At 47.2% G+C, this 25,867-nt stretch overlaps 1 protein-coding gene across 4 annotated transcripts in view; it reads right to left on the bottom strand.

Moving 5' to 3' along the window:
* Eml1 (EMAP like 1) overlaps positions 1 to 25,867 on the bottom strand; it is a 167,416-nt gene that overhangs the window by 99,359 nt on the left and 42,190 nt on the right. Inside the window, exon 1 of one of the 4 annotated variants that reach the window (XM_021178557.3) lies at positions 13,195 to 13,397. The exons of 2 other annotated variants lie outside the window; for them this stretch is intronic. In XM_021178557.3, the coding sequence (XP_021034216.2) occupies positions 13,195 to 13,261 (67 nt within the window). In that variant the 5' untranslated portion in view covers positions 13,262 to 13,397. Of the gene's footprint in view, positions 1 to 13,194; positions 13,398 to 25,867 lie in introns of those variants that run through there. One more of the 4 variants, XM_021178554.2, reaches the window with a different exon arrangement.

Below are 25,867 nucleotides of genomic sequence, written 5' to 3'. Positions count from 1 at the left end.
CCAGTCCACGTGCTTGTGGCGTGTGACAGCTGGAACGCATGGGTGTTTATCCCACTCCACACCAGACTCTGAATCATTAGTTAGACATTTGGTCTGGAATCCCATGACTTCAGGAGACCATTGTTTCTCAAAAGGGTCCTGGAGGGAACCATTTACAGAAAGACAGGGGGTGCATGATTGTGCTTACCTGGGGTCCCTAAGTGTTTAAAGTCACAGCCACCAAGTAGAAGGCCACCATAGGGGGCAGGGGGAGGGAAAGAGAGCAGGGCTGCATTCTGTGGAGAGGGAGTTTCCAGGGTTTTCCCTTGGGACGAGAAACAGAGCTCCATGGACAGGTCCTGAATGAACTCTTGTCTCTGATCTACATACTCAAACATGGTTAAGGTGGAGCATTCTATGTCACATGTGTCTTGCCGTGATTATGTTTTTCTAGGCTAAGGAAAGTCGGAAGGTTAATAGAACGAACAAGTTGGAAGTGGTAACGGAAGCTTCCGCACACAGCTACAGAGGCGACAGCAGTGTCTGACGCAAGCCATCCTACCGTAGTGTTCTTTGGCAGCACTGAGGATTAAACCAAAGGCGCCCCACATACCAGGCAGGCACCCTGAGCCACGGTCTGTCCCTGCCTTTTTGTTTATTTGGGATGGGGTGTGGAAGCCAGACATAGCAAGTGCTTGCTCTGCACAGAGCTACAGAGCTACAGAGCTACGCAGGATGCTAAAGCTTTCTAAGAAGATTAAAGCTCCCGCTTAGTATTTCCACTCTGAAAAGATTCACTCCGGCTGGGCAAGCAGATCCTGGCCACACAGTGACTGACACAGACCGATGTCTGTCCTCCAGGAGGTCCTGGTATGGCTCGGGGTTGGTTAGGGTGCACACCAAGACAGCTGCACTGAATTACATCCGGTCTCCATGGTGTGCAGTGGTCCTGAAGTAAGAGGAGAGGGGCTGGGACAGGGTTACAGTAAGAAAGAATATGTGTAAGACAGCCAGCCATGTTCAGAAACTTCCAAAAGTACAAGTGGTTGGGTGCAAGGGTTTCTGGGAGGAAAGGCTGCCCCATTGAGCTGTGAGGCAGAAGGAAGCTCAGAGATGCTAAGTGAGATGCCTAGGCACTTCCTAAGGCTCAAGCTGTAAGACATCTTAGAATTCAGACACAAGTAAGGCTTCTATTTTTAAAAGTGTGATGAAGTATAATTTAAAAACAAACAACAATAAGAAAAAATATGTGATATCAGTTGTCTTCACTAGTTTTCTGTTACCAAAACATACCACCATAAATACCTTCACATAAGTCATCAAGAAGAGAGGGTATTTTGATTCACAATCTGGAGGTCCAAGAGTGAGGAACTCCACACGGTGATGGCCTCTGGTACGCAGAGACCCAAGGCAGCCTAAAGCATCATGTGATGAGACAAGAGCTGGTATGTATAATGTGTGTATGTATGTATGTATGTAAGTGTGTGCAATGTAGTATATGTGTATTTGCATGTATGTGTATGTGTGGTATGTGTATGTATGTATATGTATGTGTAGTACATGGTGTGTGTATGCATGTATATAAGTGTGTATGATATGTGGTATGTGTGTTATGTATGTGTGTGTGTAGTACATGGTATATGTATACATGTATGTGTATATGATATGTGGTATGTGTGTGTGTATGTATGTGTGTGTAGTATGAAGTGTGTGTGTATTCATGTAGAGAAGTGTGTGTGGTAAATGATGTGTGTGTGTGTAAGTGTGGTGTGTGTCCCTCCCTTCTGGCATGCCTCTTCTTAAGATTCAATCACAGGACTCCAACTAACAACCACAGCTAATTCTAAGTCCCCACCTCTAATCACCACCATTGGATCACCTTCCCATATTGAATTTCAGCACACGAAGCCTTGGGAACGGGTGTGCCCAACACTATCCATATCCAGGCTGCAGCAATAATGACACTTGTACCAAAACCTGTGGCAGCTCACCAGGTGACAGGCAAGCAGAGCTGGCCGAGTAAGGTGAGCACCAACTATCCCACAGGCCAGGGCCAAACTCAAGCTGCCTCCTCATCCCCCTTCCTGACTACAGCCATTCTGTCTCCGGAACCATCTTCAACCAACATAACCTACTATTCAGTATGGTCCAGGCACTGGAGCCAGAATGCCTGGGTTCAAACCCTAGCTCTGAACTTAACCTCCAACAAATTCCTTAAAATGTTGGCCCTGTTTCCTCATCAACAAAATGGACACAGAGTAGCCACTCCGGAGCCCTGTTGTCAGAATCAACCAAGGAAATACATGCAAAGTGCACAAACCAACTCCTGATGATTAGGGACACAGTCCACAACAGGGGGACTGCTCTCTCTTGCTCTGCTAAACCTACACACACACACACACACACACACACACACACACACACACGAGCGCACACTCTCTGCTGGATAAAGAGAACATGGATCTTATCTCCCAAATGCCAACCTCTACTTGGGAAACAGTCACTCTGTGGTGTTAGATAAAATTAAGCATGAAACGAAGTCTGAACACATTTTTATTCCACTGAAACAGGAAAGAAGCCCAGCAAGCAGATTTTGGACTTGGGGAGCCATGAATGCATACCAACTCTGTCCCTCCCCACGGCACTGACCGTCTGAAGCCCTGCCAACCTCCATGTCTGAGTCCCCATTAGATCTTCACCCTCCCTGGGGAGCGGCAGCCGTGTGCGTTTCACTATGGGTGTGGTGTGCTTGCGAAGCCACTCCAGAGATGATGATCAGCGATAAACGCTATTGCTAAGGCTTCCCAACAGGGATGCCTACAACTGGGGCTAAAACACCTTGTAAACACTATATAGCATGAAAGAGAGAGAGAGAGAGAGAGAGAGAGAGAGAGAGAGAGAGAGAGAGAGCCCAACTCCATCCAATCACTTCCCAACTGAAGCATAATTTCCTTAGAAGTGTTAAATTCTTGTTATGTAATTTCTTTGCGGGGTGGTATTTAAGTCAAATCCTTTTTACTGCTAAAAATTCTGACTTTGCCAAGAGCGACTTCATTATGTCAGTTACTCTGGCAGGAAATAACGCGCTAAGGCTGCTAACCACCATATGCTTTCAGCAAACGCTTCTACTTAGTGAGTGAGTGTCCAGCTAGCGCGCGTCTGTATGAGAGGGCTGGAGACGGCTGACTCGGTCAGAGCCACCACTCATGCTCCCTCATTCACGATTGCTGGGTTTGTCTTCCAAGTGTCCATGCGCACGCACCAGCTCCCCAGGGAGGGAGGATGACTAAATGTGTACACGCTCTCCCGTCTCACTGTAAGACATGCCGGCCCGGTATAGACCCAGTGAACACTCTCCAGGAAACCCATTCTGTGCCAGACACTGCCAAAAGGCAAAACTGCTCAGAAGACCCAGAGAACCAGACTGGGAAGAGCATAAGTCAGGCAGGACACCTTACCTACTAGGGAGCCAAGGCACAGTAGCTGGAGGAGCCCTAAGGATCCAGGAATGCTGTGTGCATGCCCCGGAGGATCTTGGATGCCAAAGAGACAGAGAGAGGAGTTGCAGGGTTCTGTCACTGAGAAAGGGCACTCCAGTGTCTCAAGCTCTCTAGGTGGTGATGTAATTACTGTTTGTGCTGATGGCTGGCAAAGTGTCAGCTCCCATCCTGGCAGAGACTCTAGATCCTTTGGCCTGGTCTGCTCAGCACCTCAAATTCACATGCAAGTCCCTCACAGACCAACAGTGACCCTGTTATCTGCTCATCCATCTGTCTCCTGTCTCCACCTTAGAGGAGCCGCATAGCCCAGGTGCTGTTCCATCTCCCTCTCCAAGTGCAGATGCTGTCACCCACTGTCTCTCCTGAACCCCCCACACACCCTGCATAAATTGCCACAGCCTCTCCTTGGATTTCAGCCTCTGGTTCCCACATCCACTTGTGCTTGCTCTTCCAGACTACCCTCTGCACCACTGACAGTGACCTTTCAGAGCTAAATATCTACCCAGAAGAGGAGATGGCCATTGATAAGACCAGGAGGATTACACTGGGGCTGAAGTTCAAGGCCTGTATGAGCAAAATAGAGAAATCTCTATCTAAAAAAAGAAAGAAAAGGCCAGCTGAAAGTTTGTTCAGGTCATTCCCCTACCTCAGCCTCACTCCATCCTCCTGTACCTCTACTCTTCACTCTGAGCTTCCTGCGGCTTTCCCAGCTCCAGAGTGTCCCTCCTGCCTCTGGCCCACTGGCCGGCAATGAGTGGGTTGGAAAGATCAGCCAAGTTTTCCTGAGTGCCCTGATGCCCTAACACCTGCAGCACTCTCCCATAGTTCCTTAGCGGGCTTAGTGCAAGCTGTTTTGTGGTCACTAAGTAACTGAAGAAAACGATGTTGACATTTTACTCCTGATGAGCACAGTAGGGCTTCCTAAAGGGCAGGGCAGGAGGGCCCAGCGGGTCACTGGAGCCTGAGAACAGTGTGACAATGTGCACAGTTGGGGCCTACATTCTTGTGGAATACACAAAGACTGGATGGAGGCGGCTGAGGGAGTAGATAGGGAAGGCCCTTCAAACCAAATAGGCACAGACCAAGCTGAGAACAGAAAGCCTTCCATGTCTAGAGGGGCCACGCAGTGAACATTTCGTTGTGTGTGTTATGCATGTACGAGTCTGTGAACATGTATATGCGTGCATGTTGCACACGGTTGTGTGTTTTCTGTGTCCATGACTGCACATGTGTGAGTTCTGTGTATATGTGTCCGTGTCTGTGCATGAGTGTGTTAATGTGTGCACATGTCTGTATATGTGTATTATATGTGTACGTGTCTGTGTCTGTGCATGTGTGGGGCTGGAGCAGAGATCTGGGGTCTTTCTCAGTTGTTCCCCACTTTCTTTTTGAGACAGGACCTCTCACTGAACCTGGATTTTACTTAGACTGGTGGCTAGCAAGGCCCCTCCTGCCTCTGCTCCCCAGTGCTGGGGTTATAGATGCAGACTGCTGTCCCTGGCTTTGGATATAGGTGCTGGAGATCCAAATCCACTCCTCTTGTTTGAATGGCCAGCACTTTACCCACTGAGCCATCTCCCAGCTCTACATTGCCCTCAGCCTACTGTAGGTGTTCACTGGAAACCAGCTTAGTTTACCAAATAGCTTTTAAGCCTTCTCCAGAGTAGCTTTGTGCTGCCTGAAAGGCCACAGCTGGGAACCCTCAACTGCACTCCAGAGGCAGTATCCTCTACAAAGGGTGTACAGAGCAGAGTACACCATCTGTCCAGGACTGTACCCCAATACAGTCAGCATCCTTAGGGACCTGTGGCCTCCAGCTGGTTCCCCCCTCCCTCTGACTACAAAGCCCCCTGAAGGAAGTGTCCCATGAGAAGCCCCTAGGTTTGGGTCGTGGTACACTGGGCCTTCAGCCATCATATATATTGTAAGCCAGATTGCTCCTGTCAGAGTCGTTATTCAAGCCAAGAGTTTAAATATTTTCCAAAAAGCTAGCAGGATAAAGAAGGATGACCACCAGCGGCCTGGGAGAACACGGCAAACGTATGGTTTTTCCACTCCACATGGGTTTTTAAAGAAAGGTGGAGTTCTGAATAAATAAAGCCAGAAGCGTGTCTACCTGGGTTTTTTTGCAGGTGGGGAATGGGTGTGGGGATGGAGGTGGTAAGGTAGGATCTCACAGCCGAGGCTGTTTGAGCTCGCTGGGTACAGACAATATTAAACTCCTGGATGCCCTACCTTCCACTGGGATTATAGGGAGTGTACACCCACCTTGTACCTGATTCTTTTGTTATTGTTAAAAGCAAATTATTTATCTCTATTTTATGTACATTGATGTTTTGCCTATATGTACGTATGTGAGTATATACATGAGAGTATCAGAACCCCTGAAATTGGAGTTACAGACGGTCGTGAACTGCCATGTGGGTGCTGGGAATTGAACCCTGGTACTCTGGAAGAGCAGCTGGTGCTCTTAACCATTGAGTGATCTCTCCAGCCCCCTGTACCTGGTTCTTAAATAAGTAATAAATACTATGCTCTTAAATAAAAACAAATAAAAGTCTCCCCTCCAAAAATCACTTGTCTAGAGGACATATACTCTCTGCTGACCAAAGCGAAGACTCCCCAGTCTGTATGGAAACAGCCATGCTCCCAGCAGGATAGTAAATGTGCTTGTCAGATGTCAGGCCGTTGGAGGTTCCATCATCGATGGTCATAAGAGCATATAAGAGGCTTTCCCCCTTTTTTATTAGCAGTCTTTCTGAAAGTGTTTAGACCATTTCCCCAATACTAGAACCTGCCCCCTTTCTCCTGGCTGATCCATGATTTTAAAAAGGACAACTAATTGTTCATTAAAGAAAAACTTCTAATTACAAAACAGAGCAGACTCTGAGTCACTGGAGGGAACGCCTTCAGAGCACACAAGGCTTGGAGCCGTTTTCTGTGTCCTCAGCAATGCAAATTTTGAGGCTACTAGCTTCAGGGCATGAACAAACTCTTACAGCAGGCGTTATTTCTCTTTTCTTCGACATACATCCCATGTGTGAAAGGGACTCTCATTATCTCAGAAATAAATTCTATATGATTAGTGATAGCTTTTAAAACACAATTTAGGGGTTTTTCCCCACCCCATACACTTGGCTTGTTTATAATGTCATAAATGCTTGTGGTTACTTATAAAATGGGCTTCTCGCTGGGTGGAGGGCCCATGCGGCAATTAGGCATCCTCCCATTGGCAGGGCATGCACCCTCACACTCCCACACAGGCTTTCCCTTTTGATTTGCCACCAGAGACCCTACCCTATCCTTCTAAGTCAGAGCTCTGCCATCGAGTGAGAGAGAGTGTGTGAAAGTTTAACACGGGCTTGGAGATGCCTCAGGTGTCCAGGTGGGTCCTCCAGAGTTCCTAGATCCAGCAAGAACTTTTTAAGTTTTAGTCATTTCGAAACACTGACCAGAAGTCATAGCTAAGAGACAGCCACCAGTATTACAGACATCAGAAGTGACTAAGATGATTAATAAGGGGGCTGCTGAGATGGCTCCGTTGGTAAAGGTAACTGCCATTAAGCCTGATGACCTGAGTTCAGTTCCCTGAACCCACACAGTGGAAGGAGAGAATCAGTCTCTGCAAGCCAACCTGTCCTCTAGTCTCCATCCACATGCAAGGCAGAGGCACACACACTCATGCATATGTGTGCACGCGCACACACACACACACATACCACGTAAAGAGAAATGCAATTAAAATTTTTAAAATATTACTATTAAATCACTGTTAATTCTTACAGGAGAAATAAATGGAAATTAAAACAAATTTGTAGTTGGAAGCAGCTCCTCACGCCTTTAAACCCAGCGCTCTGAGGCAGAGGCAGGCAGATCTCTGAGTTCGAGGCCAGTCTGGTCTACACAGTGAGTTCCAGAACAGCAAGACCTAAATAGTGGGACCTTAAAACAAACAAAAACAAATTTCCATTTCAAGGTAAGAGAAAAATAATACCTATTAGCTGGAAAGACCATCCTATCATGATAATGAAATTCAAGCAGGCAGGCCAAGTAGGGTTGACTGGCCCTGGTCATTAGCAAGAAAAGAAGGCCCTGGCCACCTTGGAAAGGCAGGAGACATATTACTCTGTCCACACAGAGTCCAGAGGGAATGTGACAAGGTTTTTCTCAACACCTCCTTCAAAGGGAATAAGGAAAGTAAAGGCTGTGAGCCAGGGCCATACACTTTAAAGCTCTGTGCTGCCCCCAAGCTAACTGCCAGTGAGTGCTGCTGTTATTCACAGCACGGTACAGGTTATATTGGGTTGTCCTTTGAGAGAGCACAGCCTACAAAGGAAATTCCCCCCAAACAAAACCATTACTAACAGTAAAAAGATAAGGGCAAGAACTTGGCCATAATCAGGTAAAATACAAGACTTTTAGGTAAACTGAGGCAGTGTGGAGTATGACCAGAGAAGGAGTCGATATCATCTCAGACTGGATTGGTAGGGTGACATGCCTGGCTCCACTCAACAACCATGCCAAGATGGCTGCCAAGATGGCTGCCAAGCCGGCTGCCAAGCCTGGTGACCCAGTCTCCCAGGTCCCATGTGGCAGAAGAAGAGAACTTACTCCCCAAAAGAAAACCTCTGACTTCTATAGGGGCAGCATGGTGCCCCCAACGGCCCCACACAAACAGTAAAAAAAAAAAAATGTAACTAAAAAGTAAACATGCCAGGGCTGGCCAGAGTGGCACAGGCTGGTCCCACCACTCAGGATGTAGGGACAGGAGGTTCAGTGTTCTTATCCAACCTGGGCTCCACCAGAAGATGCTATTCTCCAAACACACAACAAAAAACAGAAACGCCATGTCTAGATTTCCATTCACCTGTATCAAGTTAAAAAGCAACGCAAAAAGAAGGAAGCAGGTATAGGTGGCACAAACCAAGATTAAGGGTCTAGAACGTTGCAGAATGAGCAATCCACCTCCCCCCCCCCGCCCCCCCTCCAGTGTCTATGCTGTCCTGGAACTCACTATGTAGACTAGACTGACCTTGAACTCACAGAGATTCACCTGCCTCTGTCTCCGCCTCCCATGAGTAATGGGATTAAAAGCATGCACCACCTTGCCCTGCAAATTGTTTATGTTAACGTTTAACCAAAAGAAGAATCTAGAAGAGGGCTTGTAGGCTTCAAACACAGGCTGATCCGCTGACACATGTAGGAGATTAAATCTGATTGTTACAGACCCAGAGAACAAAATGAGGGCCAACTTTTGGCTCCACACAAGACCGGATGGTCTGAGCTGTACAAAGGAGTAGTGAGGGCATCCATTGTCACAAGAGGTTCAGTGCACCAGGGGCAGGGCAGAGGCAGGACAGGAGGGCTCTCTATTTCAGCTAGAGCAGCTACATCTGTCTGATTCACCTTTGGAGAATCAGCTCAACAGCCTAAGAAAACAATCAAGGCCATGAGATTACCTGCTGAGCCAAGTGTCTGCCCACTGAACTCCTGGTGAGCTGACAGACAGAAGTATCTATGGACCTACAACTCTATTTCCTTCCTATTCTAGTCTCTCTTGGATCTTATTCTTTTATCAGCGAATGTTAGACAAAGAGCTTGATACTTATATCTCAGAAGATTCAGGTAGGCTCATTAAAATATTAAACCCAGTGTTATCACATAACATAGAAATTCCATTCCTAATTATCTGCCCAAGAGAAAATAAGGATGCATGTCCACACAGAAGTGAGCATGTTGGTATAGCATTATTCATAACAGGGAAAAAATATTTTAATGAAGCCCATTATTGTGCATACTTAATATTAATAACAATTAAAAACATCTTTGGGGGCTGGAGAGATGGCTTAGCGGTTAAGTGTGTGTACTTGCAGAGGGCCTAAGTTTGAGCCCCAGCATTTAGGTCCAACAGCTCAGAAACATGCAAAAATCCAGACACAAGGGATCTGACACCTCTGGCTTTCACAAACATCTGAATTCCTATCACATAACCCTCCACAGAAATGCACATATGCAAAATTAAAACATGTCTTTTATAAAAACATATATTATATATTTTAATATCCAGAATGCATAGAGAATTAATGGTTGTCAGGGGCTAGGGTACCAATTGCTAATGGTTACTATGGATACTTTTTGGTGTGGTGAAAATATTTGTTTCCCAGAACTATAAAAATGAATTAATAAAAATAAAATAATGGCCTTTAATCCCAGCACTCGGGAGGCAAAGGCAGGCGGATTTCTGAGTTCAAGGCCAGCTTAGTCTACAAAGTGAGTTCCAGGTCAGCCAGGGCTTTACAGAGAAACCCTGTCTCAAAAAACCAAAATAAATAAATAAATTAATTAATTAATTAAAATAAAATAATGGTTGGTGAGATGGCTCACTGGGTAAAAGTGCTTGCCCCAAGACTGAGAACCCGCGCTTCATCCCTGGTGTCCACATGGTGGAAGGAGAGAGCCTATTCTCTCAAGTTGTACTCCGGCCTGAGCACACATGCACATGCTAGGGCCCACTTTCCAGAACTGTTTTCATTACAACATTAAGAAGCAGTGTGTGAGCCGGGCGTGGTGGCGCACGCCTTTAATCTCAGCACTCGGGAGGCAGAGGCAGGCGGATTTCTGAGTTCGAGGCCAGCCTGGTCTACAAAGTGAGTTCCAGGACAGCCAGGGCTATACAGAGAAACCCTGTCTCGAAAAAACCAAAAAAAAAAAAGAAGCAGTGTGTGGGGCTAAGGAGATGGCTCAGCGGGTAAACCATGCAAGCACTAGGACCTGAGTTTGAATCCCCAGCATCCACTATAAAAGTCAGGTGCAATGACACATACCTGTACCCCAGAGTTGGGGGGCAGGAGATTGCTGGCCAGCTATTCTAACCAAACAGCCAGCCTCAGATTCAGTAAGAAAGGCCTTCTCTCAAAAGTGAGGCAGAGAGTGATAGACACCTCTGCCCTTCCCTTGCATATGCAGAGATGCATGTACCTGCCTCCATTTGTGCATGCACACGTACACACACACACACACCTGCACCCATATGTGCATACACATATACACCACTCCCTCATATACACATACACATATATACACACACACATATATGCATACTCATACCTGCATACACAGCACTGCCCCATACACACCACACACACACACACCTGCACCCATATGTGCATATACACACCACTCCCCCATATACACACATACATTCGCATGCACCCATATATGCATGCACACATGTGTACACACACACATGTGTTTGAGATTCCCAGATCACTTAACAAATTCTAAATATTTAGAAGAAAAAAATGTACAAGATTTCTACTTAAACGAGTGAACAGACTCCTAAATGATGTGCATGGACAGCCTTTTCAGGAGCCTGGAGGCTTCTGAACTTCCTAGTTGGCAGCCAGTAAAGACCAAGTACCCGGGGGACAACAGGAAACAGTTGAGAGGCAAGATTGGAAATCTCATTGCTAAGGAGAGCATCTCTCACTGATGTGTCTCCCACCTGCACTTTGTCCTGTGGCATCCAGTCACTGTGTGCTGCCTCTCCTGAAGATGACACACACAGTACAGCTAAGATCTTTGAGTCCCTGTCACTTTGAAAAGCACAAGGTGAACTGGACATAGGAAAATGTGTGAGTTCACATATTACCCTGCTGGGACCCGGCCATTGGGATGCAAATTTCTACTTTAAAAGGCAAAGGACCCTCTTCCCCATACCCCTAGTGAAATTCTCAATGTTTCATTTAGTTCTTTTTGAGATGGCATCTCTGTGACCTGCTGCTTCAAGCGAATTGTTGTCGTAATTAACTGAATGGTATTCATTTATATTTTTCACTTCATGAAAGCCTACTGACTAATTTCACAGCAACACATTTGTTTCCTACGACATCTCTGGATAACAGCCATGTCTATCCCCCAAAGTCTCTTTGGTTTTAAACTTTCATCATTAAGGTAACCCCAGAAAATAAATAACGCAGAGCTAACTCTTCAAAGGAAGTAAATTCAACAGCTGTTTGTGTGTTTTAAAGCACCATTCTTGTTCTATTTTAGAGCTATTTGTTCTTCAATTTGTCACCTCTCTAGCATGTTAAGAGCTGGTTTTCAGCTTCCTTCCCACATCTTCATTACCAGCCAAATATCATACCAGTATCTCTAAACTGGCAGTTGATAGAAGGCAAGAGACCAAAACACTCACAAATAAAACAACTGTATGACTGAGCTACCAAAGAACCTGGGCATCCTTCCCTGAAGAGCTGCCCCAATTAAAAAAACAAAACAAAACAAAAAGTGTCCAGTTTCATACTCAAAGTCAAACTGTCAATAATATGCCCACATACAGGTACATAAAGGTTTTGTGCCTGGCTATCATTCCTTTTTTTGAGCTTCATGCCTCTCACAACCAACACAATGAGAATCCACCAGAACTATGCTAAAGGTTGTACCTACCTTGGACAGCAAAAGTAACTGTTCAGACGTGATTGATTATCAGCCAATTAAGGAAACTATTCAAAGTGCTAATTGAAGAATCTAGACAACCTACCCGGGAGCAAAAACATTCCCATGAGTCTACACTGTAAAGCATCCCAGTGATCGGTGGAATACCAAATACAGTCTATCTGCCCCACATGAAAATCATAAGCTGAAAAACCCAAGTACGTGTATATATATCGTCATTAAAAGAAAAAGACAAATTCCACCAAAGAAAAATAGTATATTGAGTGAATCAACACATTTGTTCCTCTTAATGCTCTCGTTTGCAAACAGGTGGTACTAAACAAGAAATGTTTCCCTAGATGACAATTACAACTGCAATGTAAATTTTCTCCAGTTGTTCAAGGGTCTGGGATTGAAATGTATCCTGACTGCACTCGAGAAAATTCTGTAAAATCCACATTTCACCCTTTAACAAACTTCTGATAAAGCAATAACTCCCAACATGCAAAAAAAAAAAAAAAAAAAAGTGTGGTAAACTTTTGTGCATGAATTATCGCACATCATGTTCTGATAAAATATGCAGAGCGCAGTGAAAAAATCTTTCCCAACCCTGCTACAGAGACTATAAAATCTTTACAGCATGTGTATGATTCTATATATTTTTAAGATGCCATATTGGTAGCGCGGTGGTCTCCTCCCTGTAAAACCTGCCACACACATATTCACATACAGGGAAAAACAAATCTATGATGCCTTAAACAAAATAAATAAGGTCTAACACTTTTAAGCCAGGTCCACCCGGGCTCTGGAGCACATTAAACCGTGATGATTCCATCCAAGTGACCCCAAAAGGATTCTGGAGGTCCATCTGCAGCCAGCCCTGCGTGCATCCTGCAAAGGTTTTGTTCCAGCAGTGATTTGTTTGCTGAGTTCTGCATCCAGCACCGTCCAAACAGATGTGAGTTTGGAAGCGAAAGAGCAACACGTCCCCGGAACGCCGAGGTTGCCCGGGCCTCCCGGCTCCGGGGCTCCCGGGCTCTCGCGCGCGCTTTCCGCCACTGCATCCGCTGGGGCTCTGGGAACCACAGATCCGCCCTCGACCGGAGCCTGGGGTGGGTATGGGGGAGCCCGGGATCCCGCAGCCGGGGAGAAGCGCGGCCCCGCGGCCCCAGCACAATGCGCCGGCGGGAACCAGAGCGACTTGGCGCGGCCTCGCCCGCGGCCCAGCCTGGCCCTCGCCACTCGGTCCCCGTGCCCCTGTCCTCCCGCCCACGCTCACCGTTGCAGAATTGCAGCAGCGAGGACGTGTCGTACAGGCTGCTATAGCTGGAGAAGCCGTCCTCCATGCTGAGGCCGGGCCGCGCCCGCTCCGGCCGCGCTCACCCACACACTGCGCCCTGCCGAGCCGCCGCGGCGCTGGCGCTGGGGCCGGCCCTGCTGTGGCTGCCGCCGGTCACCATAGCAACCCGGGCCCGCCGCCGCCGCTGCCGCCGCCGCCGCCGAAAACGAGCACCCGCCACCCGCGCTGCCCGCGAGGGGGCGGCCTCGGTGGCATGGTCCGGAGGAGACGTGGCGGGCGGGGCGCAGAGCTGGGCGCGCCTGGGTCCCCGCCCTGGTCCCCTCCCTGGTCCTTGCTCCTATGATCTACAGGCAGAATGCTACGGGGTGGGGAGTGGGGGTAGAGGGATAAAGGGAGAGAAGGCAAGGGACGCTTACAGCCCGTCCCCAGACCCCAGGGACCCTCTTGCCCACCCTTTCTCCCCCTTGAGCTGTCCCCCGGAACCCCGGACAACTGCTGCTCTAAATTTGGACCACGGTGGCGCTTGCCATCAGCATAGCGCCTCCCACCGGGCCACTTCCAGCAAGGCGTATCCCCTGGTCTGCGTGTTCTCCAGCTCAGGGCTTGTAACTCCACAAGAACCCATGTACCTAATTCCAGAGGGGACCAAGGATGCAGAAAGAGATTACCCCATCCCCCTTCCTCTGTGACCAACTCGTATGACGCTGTCACTTTAGATTAAATTGTTACAGACCCATAGATCGAGGTTCACCATCAGGCAGAGAATGTCAACTTAGGAATATTGTAAAAAACAAACCCAAGAGTCAGTAGCACACCCAGCCTATATATACAAGCGCCAGCTAGGTTATCGATCTGAACCTTACTCCCCATGGCTAGAAATAAAGATAATGCCAAGTGACAAGCGAGAAAGCTAGAGAGAAAGGGATGCTTGAGCCGAAGGTGGGTTCTGACCACTAGAGGTAAAATTCTGAAGTTTTCCGTATTAACTTCCAGACCTTGAATACAATAGTCACATAATAATAATGGAATAGAAAGTTATCAAGAAAACTTCCAGACCTCTCCGGGGCTCTGAGGTTTCTCACACTTCATTAGAGGACAAGGCTAGGGATGGGATCTGTCACTCTGGTCCTCAAAGATGTAGGTAGAAGAGATGTCATGCCTGGTCTCTGTCCTAGCTAAGGAGAGCACACTTAGAAAACAAGGCTTTTGGTGGAAAATATGTTGTGGGTGGAGACAGAAGGGCTCCAGATGCTGCTGATTCAACTGTTGCCAGGTGGGTGAAGGAGAGCTATGCTGGCAATGGTGCAAGAAAGAGGAGCGAGCCTGCTCTCAGGCTAGGAGCTCTAACCTGACGTGAATGAGGGGCTCATGTTGCAGACATGTGGGGAATGAGATTGGGCTGAGGGAAAGGGTCTAGACAAGAAGCCTGGAGGGGGAAGAACAAGACAGACTCTGAAGATGGAAGGACAAAAGAAAGACTCAGGCATCGGTGGATGGGTGGGTTAGAGGGCTCAGGTTGGGTGCTGGACAGCCAGAGTCAGGGCTTGTTATCAAACAATCCAGTGTGTTGTCGGTGCTCTAGAGACAAGACACCAAGAGCCCAGCTGATCAGAAGGAGGAAGGATGGAGGATGGGCTGTGGGGAGATCACTGTAGGACAGGCCCAGAAGGATGCAGAAGGTCAAGTCAGGGCAGCAAATCTTCCATTAGGACTCTGGCAGTTGTAGTGACAAGAACTGGGAGACCCTGGCAAAGGGATCACAGTGAACCATGGTTGAAAGAAGAAAGTAGAAAGTTGGCGAGGTGTTGGTATCGGAGCGACGGCAAGGCAGAGAATTTGGAAAGAGCAGCCAGGAAGCCAGCAGCTCCGAAGAGGAAATGGCCTCAGGAAGCGGCCAGCACAGAGCTTCCAGGAGGTTGGCACTGTCATACCTTCTCTGTAGAGCAGCATCTCTACAGAGGACCAGGCTAGAGAAAACCCACGTGCATGATGGTGGCAGAGGCCTCCAGGGGACCTGCAGCATTGTGGAGAGACGATGTAGTTGGGAAGTGGATTCCTGGATGCTGCAGGTAAAGACTGGGGGCATTCATGGTCCGTGGGCGGGAAAGGAAATGAGACCAAGTATGGTTGGCAAGCAGGTGCAGTCAAGAGTCCTCGCTGTCCCCTGCCTGGCACCCGTGGCTCCTCTGCATCCGTAAGGGAGCGAGTTTCCGAAGGGACAGATTTAATGCCAGTGTGCACTCACTCTGAGCTCTCTTCTTTCCCCCCCTGCCCCCCTCCTAACCTTTATGCTCTCTCCTCAATACTTTGCAGAAACACTTGAGGACATGCTGGATAGCTGGAATAAAGAGTTGAGCTGTGGGCCAGGGAAGGTGGCCCAGTGAAGTAAGAACCTGCTGCCCAAGTGTGGGGCCCTGAGTGGAATGCCCAGGGCCAGAGCAAACTAGGTGGGGTAGTTTCCCACTGGCAGTCCTGGCATCCCCATAGTAAGATGGGGCACAGACCCGGGAAAGTGTGAGTTAATGGGCAAGCTAGTTCAGTGCGAAACAACAAAAAGAAGCTGTGGCTCAGCCTTTAATCCTAGCACTCAGGAGGCAGAGGCCATTGAGTCTCTGAGTTCAAGGCCAGGCTAGTACTCTACAGAACAAGTTCTAGGATGGCTAGGGCTACACAGAGAAACCCTGTCTCAAAAAAAAAACAAAATAAACAAAACAACAACAACAATAAAAGATGGGAGGGAGGGAGGGAGGGAGGGAGGGGGGAGGGAGGGAGGGAGAGAGGGAAGGAGGGAGGGAAGGAAGGAAGGAGGGAAGGAAGGAAGGAAGGAAGGAAGGAAGGAAGGAAGGAAGGAAGGAAGGAGAAAGAAAAAAATCTCAAAGAAAGTAAAATTGGGAACTGAGACTCAAGGTTGACCTCCGACCTCTGCAGCACACCACCGCAGGTACATGCCTGAGCAGATCACACCCAGTTCACTGCTAACCACTGCAAGAGATTTTCTTACAGGATATTATTTCCAAGGGAGTGAAATTACAAATAACAGTTCATTCAGAGCCCAGGCCACTTGCTCCTGGGGCAGTAAAGACCCATGATTACACTCTTAACCTTGGGGATTAAACAGCCCTGGTTTCCCACAATTATAAAATTTGGGTCAAAAAAAAAGCAAAATTTAGAATAATTAGAAGGCTATACATTTAAGTCAATTAGGTATAATCTAGATAGCATTATAAAAAGGATCTAAGATGTTCAAGGGAAAAAAAAATCTTTTAAAGGCTTAATTGATAATGTGTGATTTTTTTGTGCCCAAACATTTTAACAGACTATTATTCCATGTCACTTTGAGATAATTTGTGACCTGAGCCCAGAAAATGTTGTCATTGTAATTAATGAGGTAGACTTTATAGGACAATGTAACCACAGTGCTCAGTGGGATAAATACCAGCATTTGTGCAATGTGTGAAAGAGAGAGAGAGAGAGAGAAAGGAAAATGGGTGTTTTGTAGCCTTTATTCATAGAGAAACAATAAGAAAAATATCACCCAGAAATGTGAGGCTGTGTTACCTATTGTTTCATTCAACGTTCTCCAAAAATATCTGCCCAGTGCCAGGCACCACACTCAGGGCTGGGACTGAATGAAGCACAGAGTACACAATGCTGTTGGGGGAGGAGAAGGGGGAGGAGGAGGAGGAGAGGAGGAAAGGGGAAAAAGAAGGAACAGAAATTTCACTTTTGTGAATGTTTAGAAGAATCGAAAGTAGAGATTTTTGTATATCCACATGCATGCAGTTTTATGTATACCCACATGCATGCAGTTTTATGTATATCCAACAGGCAAGACAGCATTATGCATATCCACATGCATGTTAGCATTATGTATATCCACATATATGTAGTGTTATGTATACCCGCATGTATGTCGGCATCATGTATATCCACACACATGCCAGCGTCATGTATATCACATGTATGTCCGCATTAGGTAGAGCCAGAAGGTGGGGATAACCCAAGTCTGCATGGGTGACAGACTGAATAAACAAAATGTGAGCTATCACGGGCTGGAGTATGACTTAAACTTTAAAAGGAAAGGACTTCTGACACCTGCTGCTGCATGGTTGAACTTTGAGAACATTATGCTGAGTGACTAAGCCAATCCCAAAGGATAAATACTGTAGGTTCTAATTGCATGACCTTCCTAGAGCAGTCAGGATCGGAGATGGAGCAGAAATGACAGATGGGCACTGGGATGTGAGAGTTAGGAAGCTGCTGCTTGCTGGGGTCACAGTCACAGTTTGGAATGATGAAAGTGTTCTAGAGGACTGGAGATGTGGTGTGGCAGTTAAGTGTGCTTGCTGAGCAAGCCTGAGGCCTGGGCTTCAGATCCCAGCAACAAATAAAAAACTAGGTGTGGTCCCATGCATGCCTGAAACCCCAGCAGTGAAGGAGACGGAGACAAGAGGATGCTGAGCCTTAACATCTGGCAATGTAGCTGGAAAAACAAACAAACAAACAAACAAACAACTGTGAGCTCCAGGCTCACAGAGACATCTTACCTTAAAGGAACAAGGCCCAGGGATGCCCAGTTCCCTCCTCTGACCTCCATACAGACACATAAGCACATTCACACCCATGTGTACACACACACACACACAGACACACACACACACAAGATAGATAGGTAGGTAGGTAGGTAGGTAGGTAGGTAGGTAGATAGATAGATAGATAGATAGATAGATAGATAGATAGATAGATAGATAGATAGATAGATAGGAGGAATACTGGCTGGTGTTGTGTGTCAACTTGACAAAGGCTGGAGTTATCACAGAGAAAGGAGCTTCAGTTGGGGAAATGCCTCCACAAGATCCAGCTGTAAGGCATTTTCTCAATTAGTGATCAAGGGGGAAGGGCCCATCGTGGGTGGTGCCATCCCTGGGCTGGTAGTCTTGGGTTCAATAAGAGAGCAAGCCAGGGGAAGCAAGCCAGTAAGTAACATCCCTCCATAGCCTCTGCATCAGCTCCTGCTTCCTGACCTGCTTGAGTTCCAGTCCTGACTTCCGTTGGTGATGAACAGCAATGTAGGAAGTGTAAGCTGAATAAACCCTTTCCTCCCCAAACTGCTTCTTGGTCGTGATGTTTGTTCAGGAATAGAATCCCTGACTAAGACAGGAGGTATTTGGACATGAAGACAGAATACAGCATCTACAGGTAGCACGGAGTTCCTCCCACATCCCTCAGAGGAGGCAGCCTTCTAATCTCTAGAATCACAGACAATAGAGCTAAAGTCACCCAGTGTGTGGCATTTGTCATAGAAGTCCTATCAAACAGACACACAGTCATCAGAGAATCTCAATGCCAAGGACTGGTTTGTCTGCAGACTCCACTCCCAGGCCTGATATTAAAATATAAAATATGGAGTGTGGTGGGCCACAGCTATAATGACAGCACTTCGGAGGCTGAGGGACAGATGACTACAAGTTTGAAGTCAGTCTGGGCCACCTAGTGAGATCCTGGCTCAGAAATGGTATATACACAATACAATGTAAGTAAATATATGTTATACCCACGCATGATAAACGCTCTGTAAAATGAGAAGCAGAGTGATTCTTAGCATCAATAGGGAACATTACACTGTGGCTTCCTGCCTGCCTGACAATATAACTGTCTGTTCCACAGCGTCCCTGACACAGGGACACTCAGCCCCTCCCAAAGCTGAAGAATCCCAGTGACTAAATAGATTTCTTTTTTTCAATCCTAGATGCCCTTGCCAAAAGAAAAAAAGAAAAAAAAATGATCCTTTTAGGCTAGTTTATTCTGTCTGCCTACATCATGCCTTAAGCTTCCATGTGTGCAGAAATATCACAATATACCCTGTGTGGTGATTTGCCCTGTTGGTGCCATTGCTCCAGGACTGAGACAAAGAGAGTTAACTCATGCCATTTCATCCTGTCACCCACCATTACATGGGGACATAGACTTTGTGTCCCTGCCTCAAAGGCCGGTGTTGGCATCTACGATACCCGGCCACACCACGTTAGCTACAAGTCCTGATCACAGCTTTCAGTCACGCCATACGCTTGAGCACTCTGGATCGGACCAGCAAGCTCTCCCTGTCCTTAGTGCCTGTCTTCCTTTCCCATCAGCAACAAGGCTGCCCCAGCAGCAGCTCCTTGGTGGGAATCCCCATGCATATCCCCTGCCTATCCCCTGCAATTGCGTACGTATCTCTGACGTCAGTGTCCTCCTCTCCTGGAGTATGTGCTTCTAAGGTTCGCCACGACACAGTGTTGTGTGAAATAGACCATCTGTAACTACCGATGAGTGAAGGAAGGAATGACTCCTCCAGGGAAAAACAGTTTCCCATCATACACAATGCACTTCCAAAGGTGGACGAGAGGATGCATATCCCCAGGATAGCATTCTCCATTTGGGTACCTAGACACATAGCATGGTCCATAGCTTCTAGACTCCTTACCTGAAGAGAGGCCCATCCCCAACACATGAGAACCTCTCTAGCAGTGTGGATATCCTTAGCACCCAGGATACCATGTCCTTATTGATGCACCTAAGATTCTCATTGACTTTATTGATGATATTGATGGTGGTGGTGGTGATGATGATATAGCCAAGGGGTGGTAGTAAGCCCATGGCCAATCATAAACCTATCAGTCTTTTTCAAACAACTGATGTCAGATTTTCTCCATCCGGTGCTGAACTAATTGATTCCATTTTTCTCTAAAGACGGGATTAATCTTTATTCCGGCTACATGTCATGTTATTGGTTTCCACCCATCATTTTAGCCTAACTAAAATCTCTTCAACTCTCAGATCTGGCATTTGACCCACAGCTCTGTGACAGGAAGTGAGTACAGAGTGAGAATTCCCCAGTGTCCCCTTCATCCTTGTTCCCCATAAGCCTGTTAGCAGAGCCTCTGGAGGAAGGGAGGGCCCTGCACAGACTGCTGGGGAGGCCTCCCAGAGGTAGCCCTAGGTTTGTCCAACAAAAGATAAAGTTGCCCTGGCTGTCTCCTTAGCCAGCTTAGTCCTCTGAACCATCCCTGGGATGTCAAGAACAGTCTCTCCAGCCCTGTTGATCTAGTCCCATGCAGAGAGGGAACGGATGTTAACGACTGTTAATGACAACCATTCTGCCAAGCATTTCCACGCTAGCTCTTCGCAGATCGGTTGAAAGCTTTTCTCAGCACCGATATTAATATGAAATGTATCATTGTATTTTCCAAAATCCAACTTTCTCTCCTTTTGGGGCAGGAGGATGACGACCCTCTCTCCCTTTCCAGTTTTCTGTAATTCCATCTGGCTAAATTAAGGATTGTCAAAAGCCAGAGACTGTGTTCCCGGTAACTGAGCAACTCTCCACAGCTCTCTCCTCTTGTGGGCACTTGTGAGATGTTTCTGCTATCCCTTCTTTTCAGGATGTTCATCCTTACTGGAGAAAAAAAGACCCAGAGTGCCAAGTCCTAAATATGCAGGCCAGGATTCTGGGTCCTTGGTGACTCCTGTCCCGAGTTCAAATGTCCTGGGTCTTTATCGCTCTCTCAGCTCATTGTAGGAAGGTGGCTTCTGTATTCCTATGAATCTCAGGGTCAGGAGTCAGAGACACACCAACCAAGACACAGACCATCTTTCCTACAAATGTCTCAACCTCACAGCCCCGTTACAGAAAGGCTGACCCGTTACATTCCCACAGATAATAATTGTCCATTGACTGTTTATTCAAAGATGTTCTTAGCCATTTGCATCCAATCAAGTGAGCTCACACATTCTGAAGTATCTGAGGTGAACTGGAAAACTGAAAGCAATTTGCAGCTGGTTTTCTTTTTTTTTTAAGATTTATTTTTATTTTTAAGTACGTGTACATGTGTGCATCTGTGTGCGTTTGTGCACAGGAATGCAGATGCCGGCACAAGCCAGAAGAGGGTGTCGTGTACCCTGGAGCTGGTGCTGGGTACTGAACTTGGTGCTGGGTACTGAACTTGGTGCTAGGTTCTGAACTTGGTGCTGGGTACTGAACTTGGGTCTTCTGCAAGGATAGTATGCACTTTTAACTGCTGAGCCGTCTAAAGTAGGTCTTCTATTTTTTTTTTTTAACTCTGCCATCACATTGAGAAATCCTGGGGCTGTACACATCTAAATATCCCACATACAATAACATAGGCACCATGGGACGTTGTACATGAACTTCAACTTACACTGTCTCAACGGGACAAGTTCATCTTGAGACTATTTAGTTGTCTGCTCCGTCGTGTTGCCTGTAGGCTCCACGGCAGCTCTTGGCATGCTACAGGCTGACCACCGAGACGATCGGCTAACATCAGAGCCTCACTCACCACAGTGGGCCTGGGACAGCCAGGTTCCTGACTAGGTCCTGGCAAGTGTCTAGTTGTCTCCCTTAGACTTGCTTAAGTATTCCAGTGAGGATAATAGACTGTGTGGTCATTCCAGCTAGCATGGAAAGGCGGAGAATCCATCCACATTGGGCACGGGGAGACAAGGCTGATATCCATATGCGCATATTTAAAATGCCATCTCGAAGCAGCAAAGTTTCGAAAAATGCAGTGAAGTTACTAGAGATCTGGATTTTTATCAGAAAAGTCAAGAGATAGATCCGTTTATGGGTTAGCTTGGGACTTGCTACCAAGCTCCTACAAGCTTGCTCACCTTAGGGGGAGCTGTCTAGAGTGATGTGGAGAGGGGGATCCACAGAACACAGAGTTCAAACATGTGGGTAAGAGGTCAGAGGTCAACCGTAGGTGTCATTCTCCAAGCACTATCTTTGTGCTTGGAGACAGGGTCTCTCACTACACTGGGGCTTCACAAGTAGCCAGGCAGGTTGACCAGGAGCTTCTGAGTCCAGTGTTGTGATTCCAAGTTTGACCCCTCATCTGGCTCATTTTTGTGGATGCTGGGAACCAAACTCAGGTTCTCATGCTTGTATAGTGAGCACATTGCCAACTAAACCATTGCCTTCCATGTGAACACTTGAGTCTTACTTCCCCAGTATCTTTGTGTGTGTGTGTGTGTGTGTGTGTGTGTGTGTGTGTGTGCGAGCAAGTGAATGCGCTCAGTGTCTTGATTCCTTCACACACCCCACCTAGAGACATCTATGGAACTGTCTTCTGAGATTGATGGCAGGAGAAGAGGTGCAGGTCTCCATTGAACAGACTTTTCCTTTCAATAAGAACTGTGGAGATGACTGAGCTCTGCGCCTTCTCTCTTTAGACACAAAACTCTAAAGTCTGTGATAACCAATCAACTTTCAACTGCACCTGAATGAAGTTATGGGATAAAGGCCCATGGTGGCTAAAGGCTCTCAATCCAGGGCCCCATAATAAATCTTCCATAAAGAAAATATTCCTACACAACGCGTCGATGTGTAAACATGTCTGTGTGTTGGCCAATCCGGTGAGAAGCGTGTGTGTCAGCAGGACAAGGTGGCTTGAGGACAGATCTGTAGTTAACCTGTCAACGTGTGAGAAGAGAGGGTCCCAGTGTGACTGCATTACTAATAATATTACTAATAGTTCTTAGTAGTGATAGGAATTACTAAGGACAATAAGCTAGAATTCACACTTGTGCTGGGTCCTTAATTGCATTGTATTGCTTATGATATAGCAATGAAAAGCTGGCTGAGGGCTGGAGAGACCTTAGCAGTTAAGAGTACTAGCTGTTCTCCCAGAGGACCCAGATTCGACTCACAGAACCTACATAGCAGCTTGTAATGGTCTGCAACTCAAATTCCAGGGGACCTAATACCCTCTTCTGGCCTCTGAGGGCACCAGTCACGCACATGATGTACAGACAGACAGGCAGACAAAATAACCATACACATACAATAAAGTAGATAAGTCTTTTTTAAACACCCAACTATTTCCAACAGATGTGACAACAGTAAACTTGTACCCATTCTGGGGACTCTGCACCAATGAATCTCACAGGACTTCAGACTTCCTCCATTTACAGAAAGACATTGCCATCTCTTTCCTTCAATCTGTAGGGCTGATTGCATATACACACACATTTGACCCTTGGTTATGTGCAGGAGACACTCTCAGGACCCCCTTACCAACACCAAAGCCCACACATGCTCAGGAATCCTGCATAGAGAGCCACAGGGTTTCCCAGACCTGATGCATAGCCACCGGTTAACTGTTTGAGCCCAGCACACAGGGCGAGAGCTGTGCCACTGATTTCTGCCCCCAACCCTGTGCTTATGCCACCTAGAGATGATGGCTAAACATAGCCTATCAATACCAGTGCTGCATAAAGAGCCGAGATGCTGTGTTATTTGAAGGATCCTCTACATCGGTCTTTTGACATTCATTTCCCCCTGATAGGTGGTTGACTGAATCCACCGAATCCACAGACACAGGTGTCCCACTTATGTATGGTAATAGTTATGTCACCTGCTAAGACTTTATTTTTGACAGTAGGGCATTTTATTGTGCCATTTAAAGCAGCAGAAAAAAAATATTCTCAAAAGAGAGGCATAGTTTAGAAAGCCCGTCTGCTTCAGTTGGAAGAGTGCACACATAAACTATAGCATAAAACCTGCCATTTCTCCCAAAGGCTGCTCTTTGTATCAGAATTGTTCACAGTCTCTCTCTCTCTCTCTCTCTCTCTCTCTCTCTCTCTCTCTCCCTCTCTCCCTCTCATGATAGTTTCTCTGTATAGCCCTGGAGTTTGCTCTGTAGATCAGGCTGACCTCGAACTCAGAGATCTACCTGCCCCTGTCTCCCGAGTGCTGGGATTAAAGGTGTGAGCCACTACGCCCAGCTTCACATGCCATACGTTCTAAGTGAGTCTGCAAAGCATTTCATCCATAATTCTTCTTGCCATCCCATCACCTATGCTATCAGTGATAAAAGGAGACTAAGGAGTTAATGTACACATTAGGCTCTCGGTCTCTAATATTATATTTAATTATATTAAGAACGTAGCCTGCTAACAGAATGTATCTTCCACACTGGAAGCCAGCCTGTCAAAGCCCAACTCTAGTCCTTCCTCGGTGACGTGAAGGAGGATCTGGGTCTGCTAACTCACAGGAGTGAGGCTAGGTTAATCTTCTTGGTGGCCTGGAACTTACCATACCTGTTGTGTGTCAGCCTACCTGCCTGAAAAATGAGCCCCATACTGTCCTTTGGGCTTGCCCCCACTTCCCATCTCACATTAGACTTGTGTCTCCCTCTGTCCCCTCTTTTCTCGAGGCCCTCTGTCCTCTCCTCTGCACATCCCCTTCCTTCTGCTGCTGAACTCCTCAGCATCCAGGACCTGCACATGATGGTCCTTGTGTGCCTGCTTTCGGCTCTGTACTCCCTAGGAAGTACCGAGACTAGACCCTCTGGATGCTTGGGAGTTAGAGAATGGTCCCAGTCTGATTGCACCATCATGCCTAGAGCACGCCTGGTGAAGATAGTGACTGCGGTCACCTCTTGGACCGTGTCCCCATGGAAGCTGCATTGTTGACTCCAGGATGGTACTCAGTAGATTACAGAATGAGAAAAAAAAAAAAAACTCCCCCTCCCCCTCCCCCCTTTACCAGTAAAGCTCTTTATGTTACTGGACTGGTTTCCATTTTAAGCTAATTAGTAAACTGCATTTTGGCTCTTTAACTGGCTAGCTTAAATTTAGCTCATCTTCTCCCTTAAAGTCAAGCTGTCGGTGAGGTCTGCAAGATTTGCAATTAAAATCCTAACTCATTTCCAAGAGAACACAAGCCTCCCCCCACCCCCACCTCCACCCCACCCCCACTTCCACCCCACCCCCATCTTTCCTATCTTCAGTTTTGGCCCCACCAGGGAGGGACCCAAGTAGACAGAGCAGACCATCCCTAATTAGCAGAGAATCCACAAGCCAAGTCAACGCCCTTGGTTGCCTCCCAAACAAGCAGGACCCATGCCCATTGCTGCAAAGAGTCTCTCAGGGGAGCAGCTGAGCCACTATCCTCTATAGGATCCCAGTGGGGTTTTTAAAGGTTTCAGCAACCTCCCTAGGACTAGCAATGTAGAGCTATCAGGAGTCCCCTGGTATGCCGGCCATGATATGTTTCAGTTGCTGAACATAGGGTTGGGTCCTGTGGGGTCTCAGTAGAACAGTCTGAGTGCGGGAAAGAAAGGGATACATGGGGGGTGGGGGGGGAGACAATACACAAATACAGAATACAACACAGTCATCATGGCCAACCAGAACACCAGAGGGGAGGCTGGGTCCCTCTGGGTTCCCAGGGTATCTAAGAACACCTGGTGAGGAATACAGACAGTGATGAAGGCTTTGGTCACCAGCCCTTCCCTGTCTGTGACCAGAGTCATTCTGAGAACTGGACAGAGTTCCCTGGCCCCAGAATCTCACCTTGCAGACTCCCAGTCCACCCCTCTGCACAGAGCCTGTTCTTCCTCCTATCCTGCTCCCTGGAGCCACGCCAGAGACTCTTCTGACCAAGCCCTTCCTGGTCTCCATGCATGGTTCAGAGGCTCCCACTACAGCCCAGCATCCCAGCCCCAGGTAGGTCCAGATGAAGAATAGGAGTGCCAGTAGATGCTCACCCAACCTTCTCAGAGCAGAAGACAGACACCAAGCCTGGTCCTCCCTGTGCGAGGCTGTCCCTCCTCCAAAGGGAGCCTGGAGGCAGAGCAGACAATGAGCA

The sequence above is a fragment of the Mus caroli genome, unplaced genomic scaffold (assembly GCF_978045245.1).
Source record: "Mus caroli unplaced genomic scaffold, Mus_caroli_1 scaffold_14, whole genome shotgun sequence".
Taxonomy (NCBI): domain Eukaryota; kingdom Metazoa; phylum Chordata; class Mammalia; order Rodentia; family Muridae; genus Mus; species Mus caroli.
The sequence above is the reverse complement of the archived record's forward strand: the minus strand, read 5'-3'. Positions and strand labels throughout refer to the sequence as shown.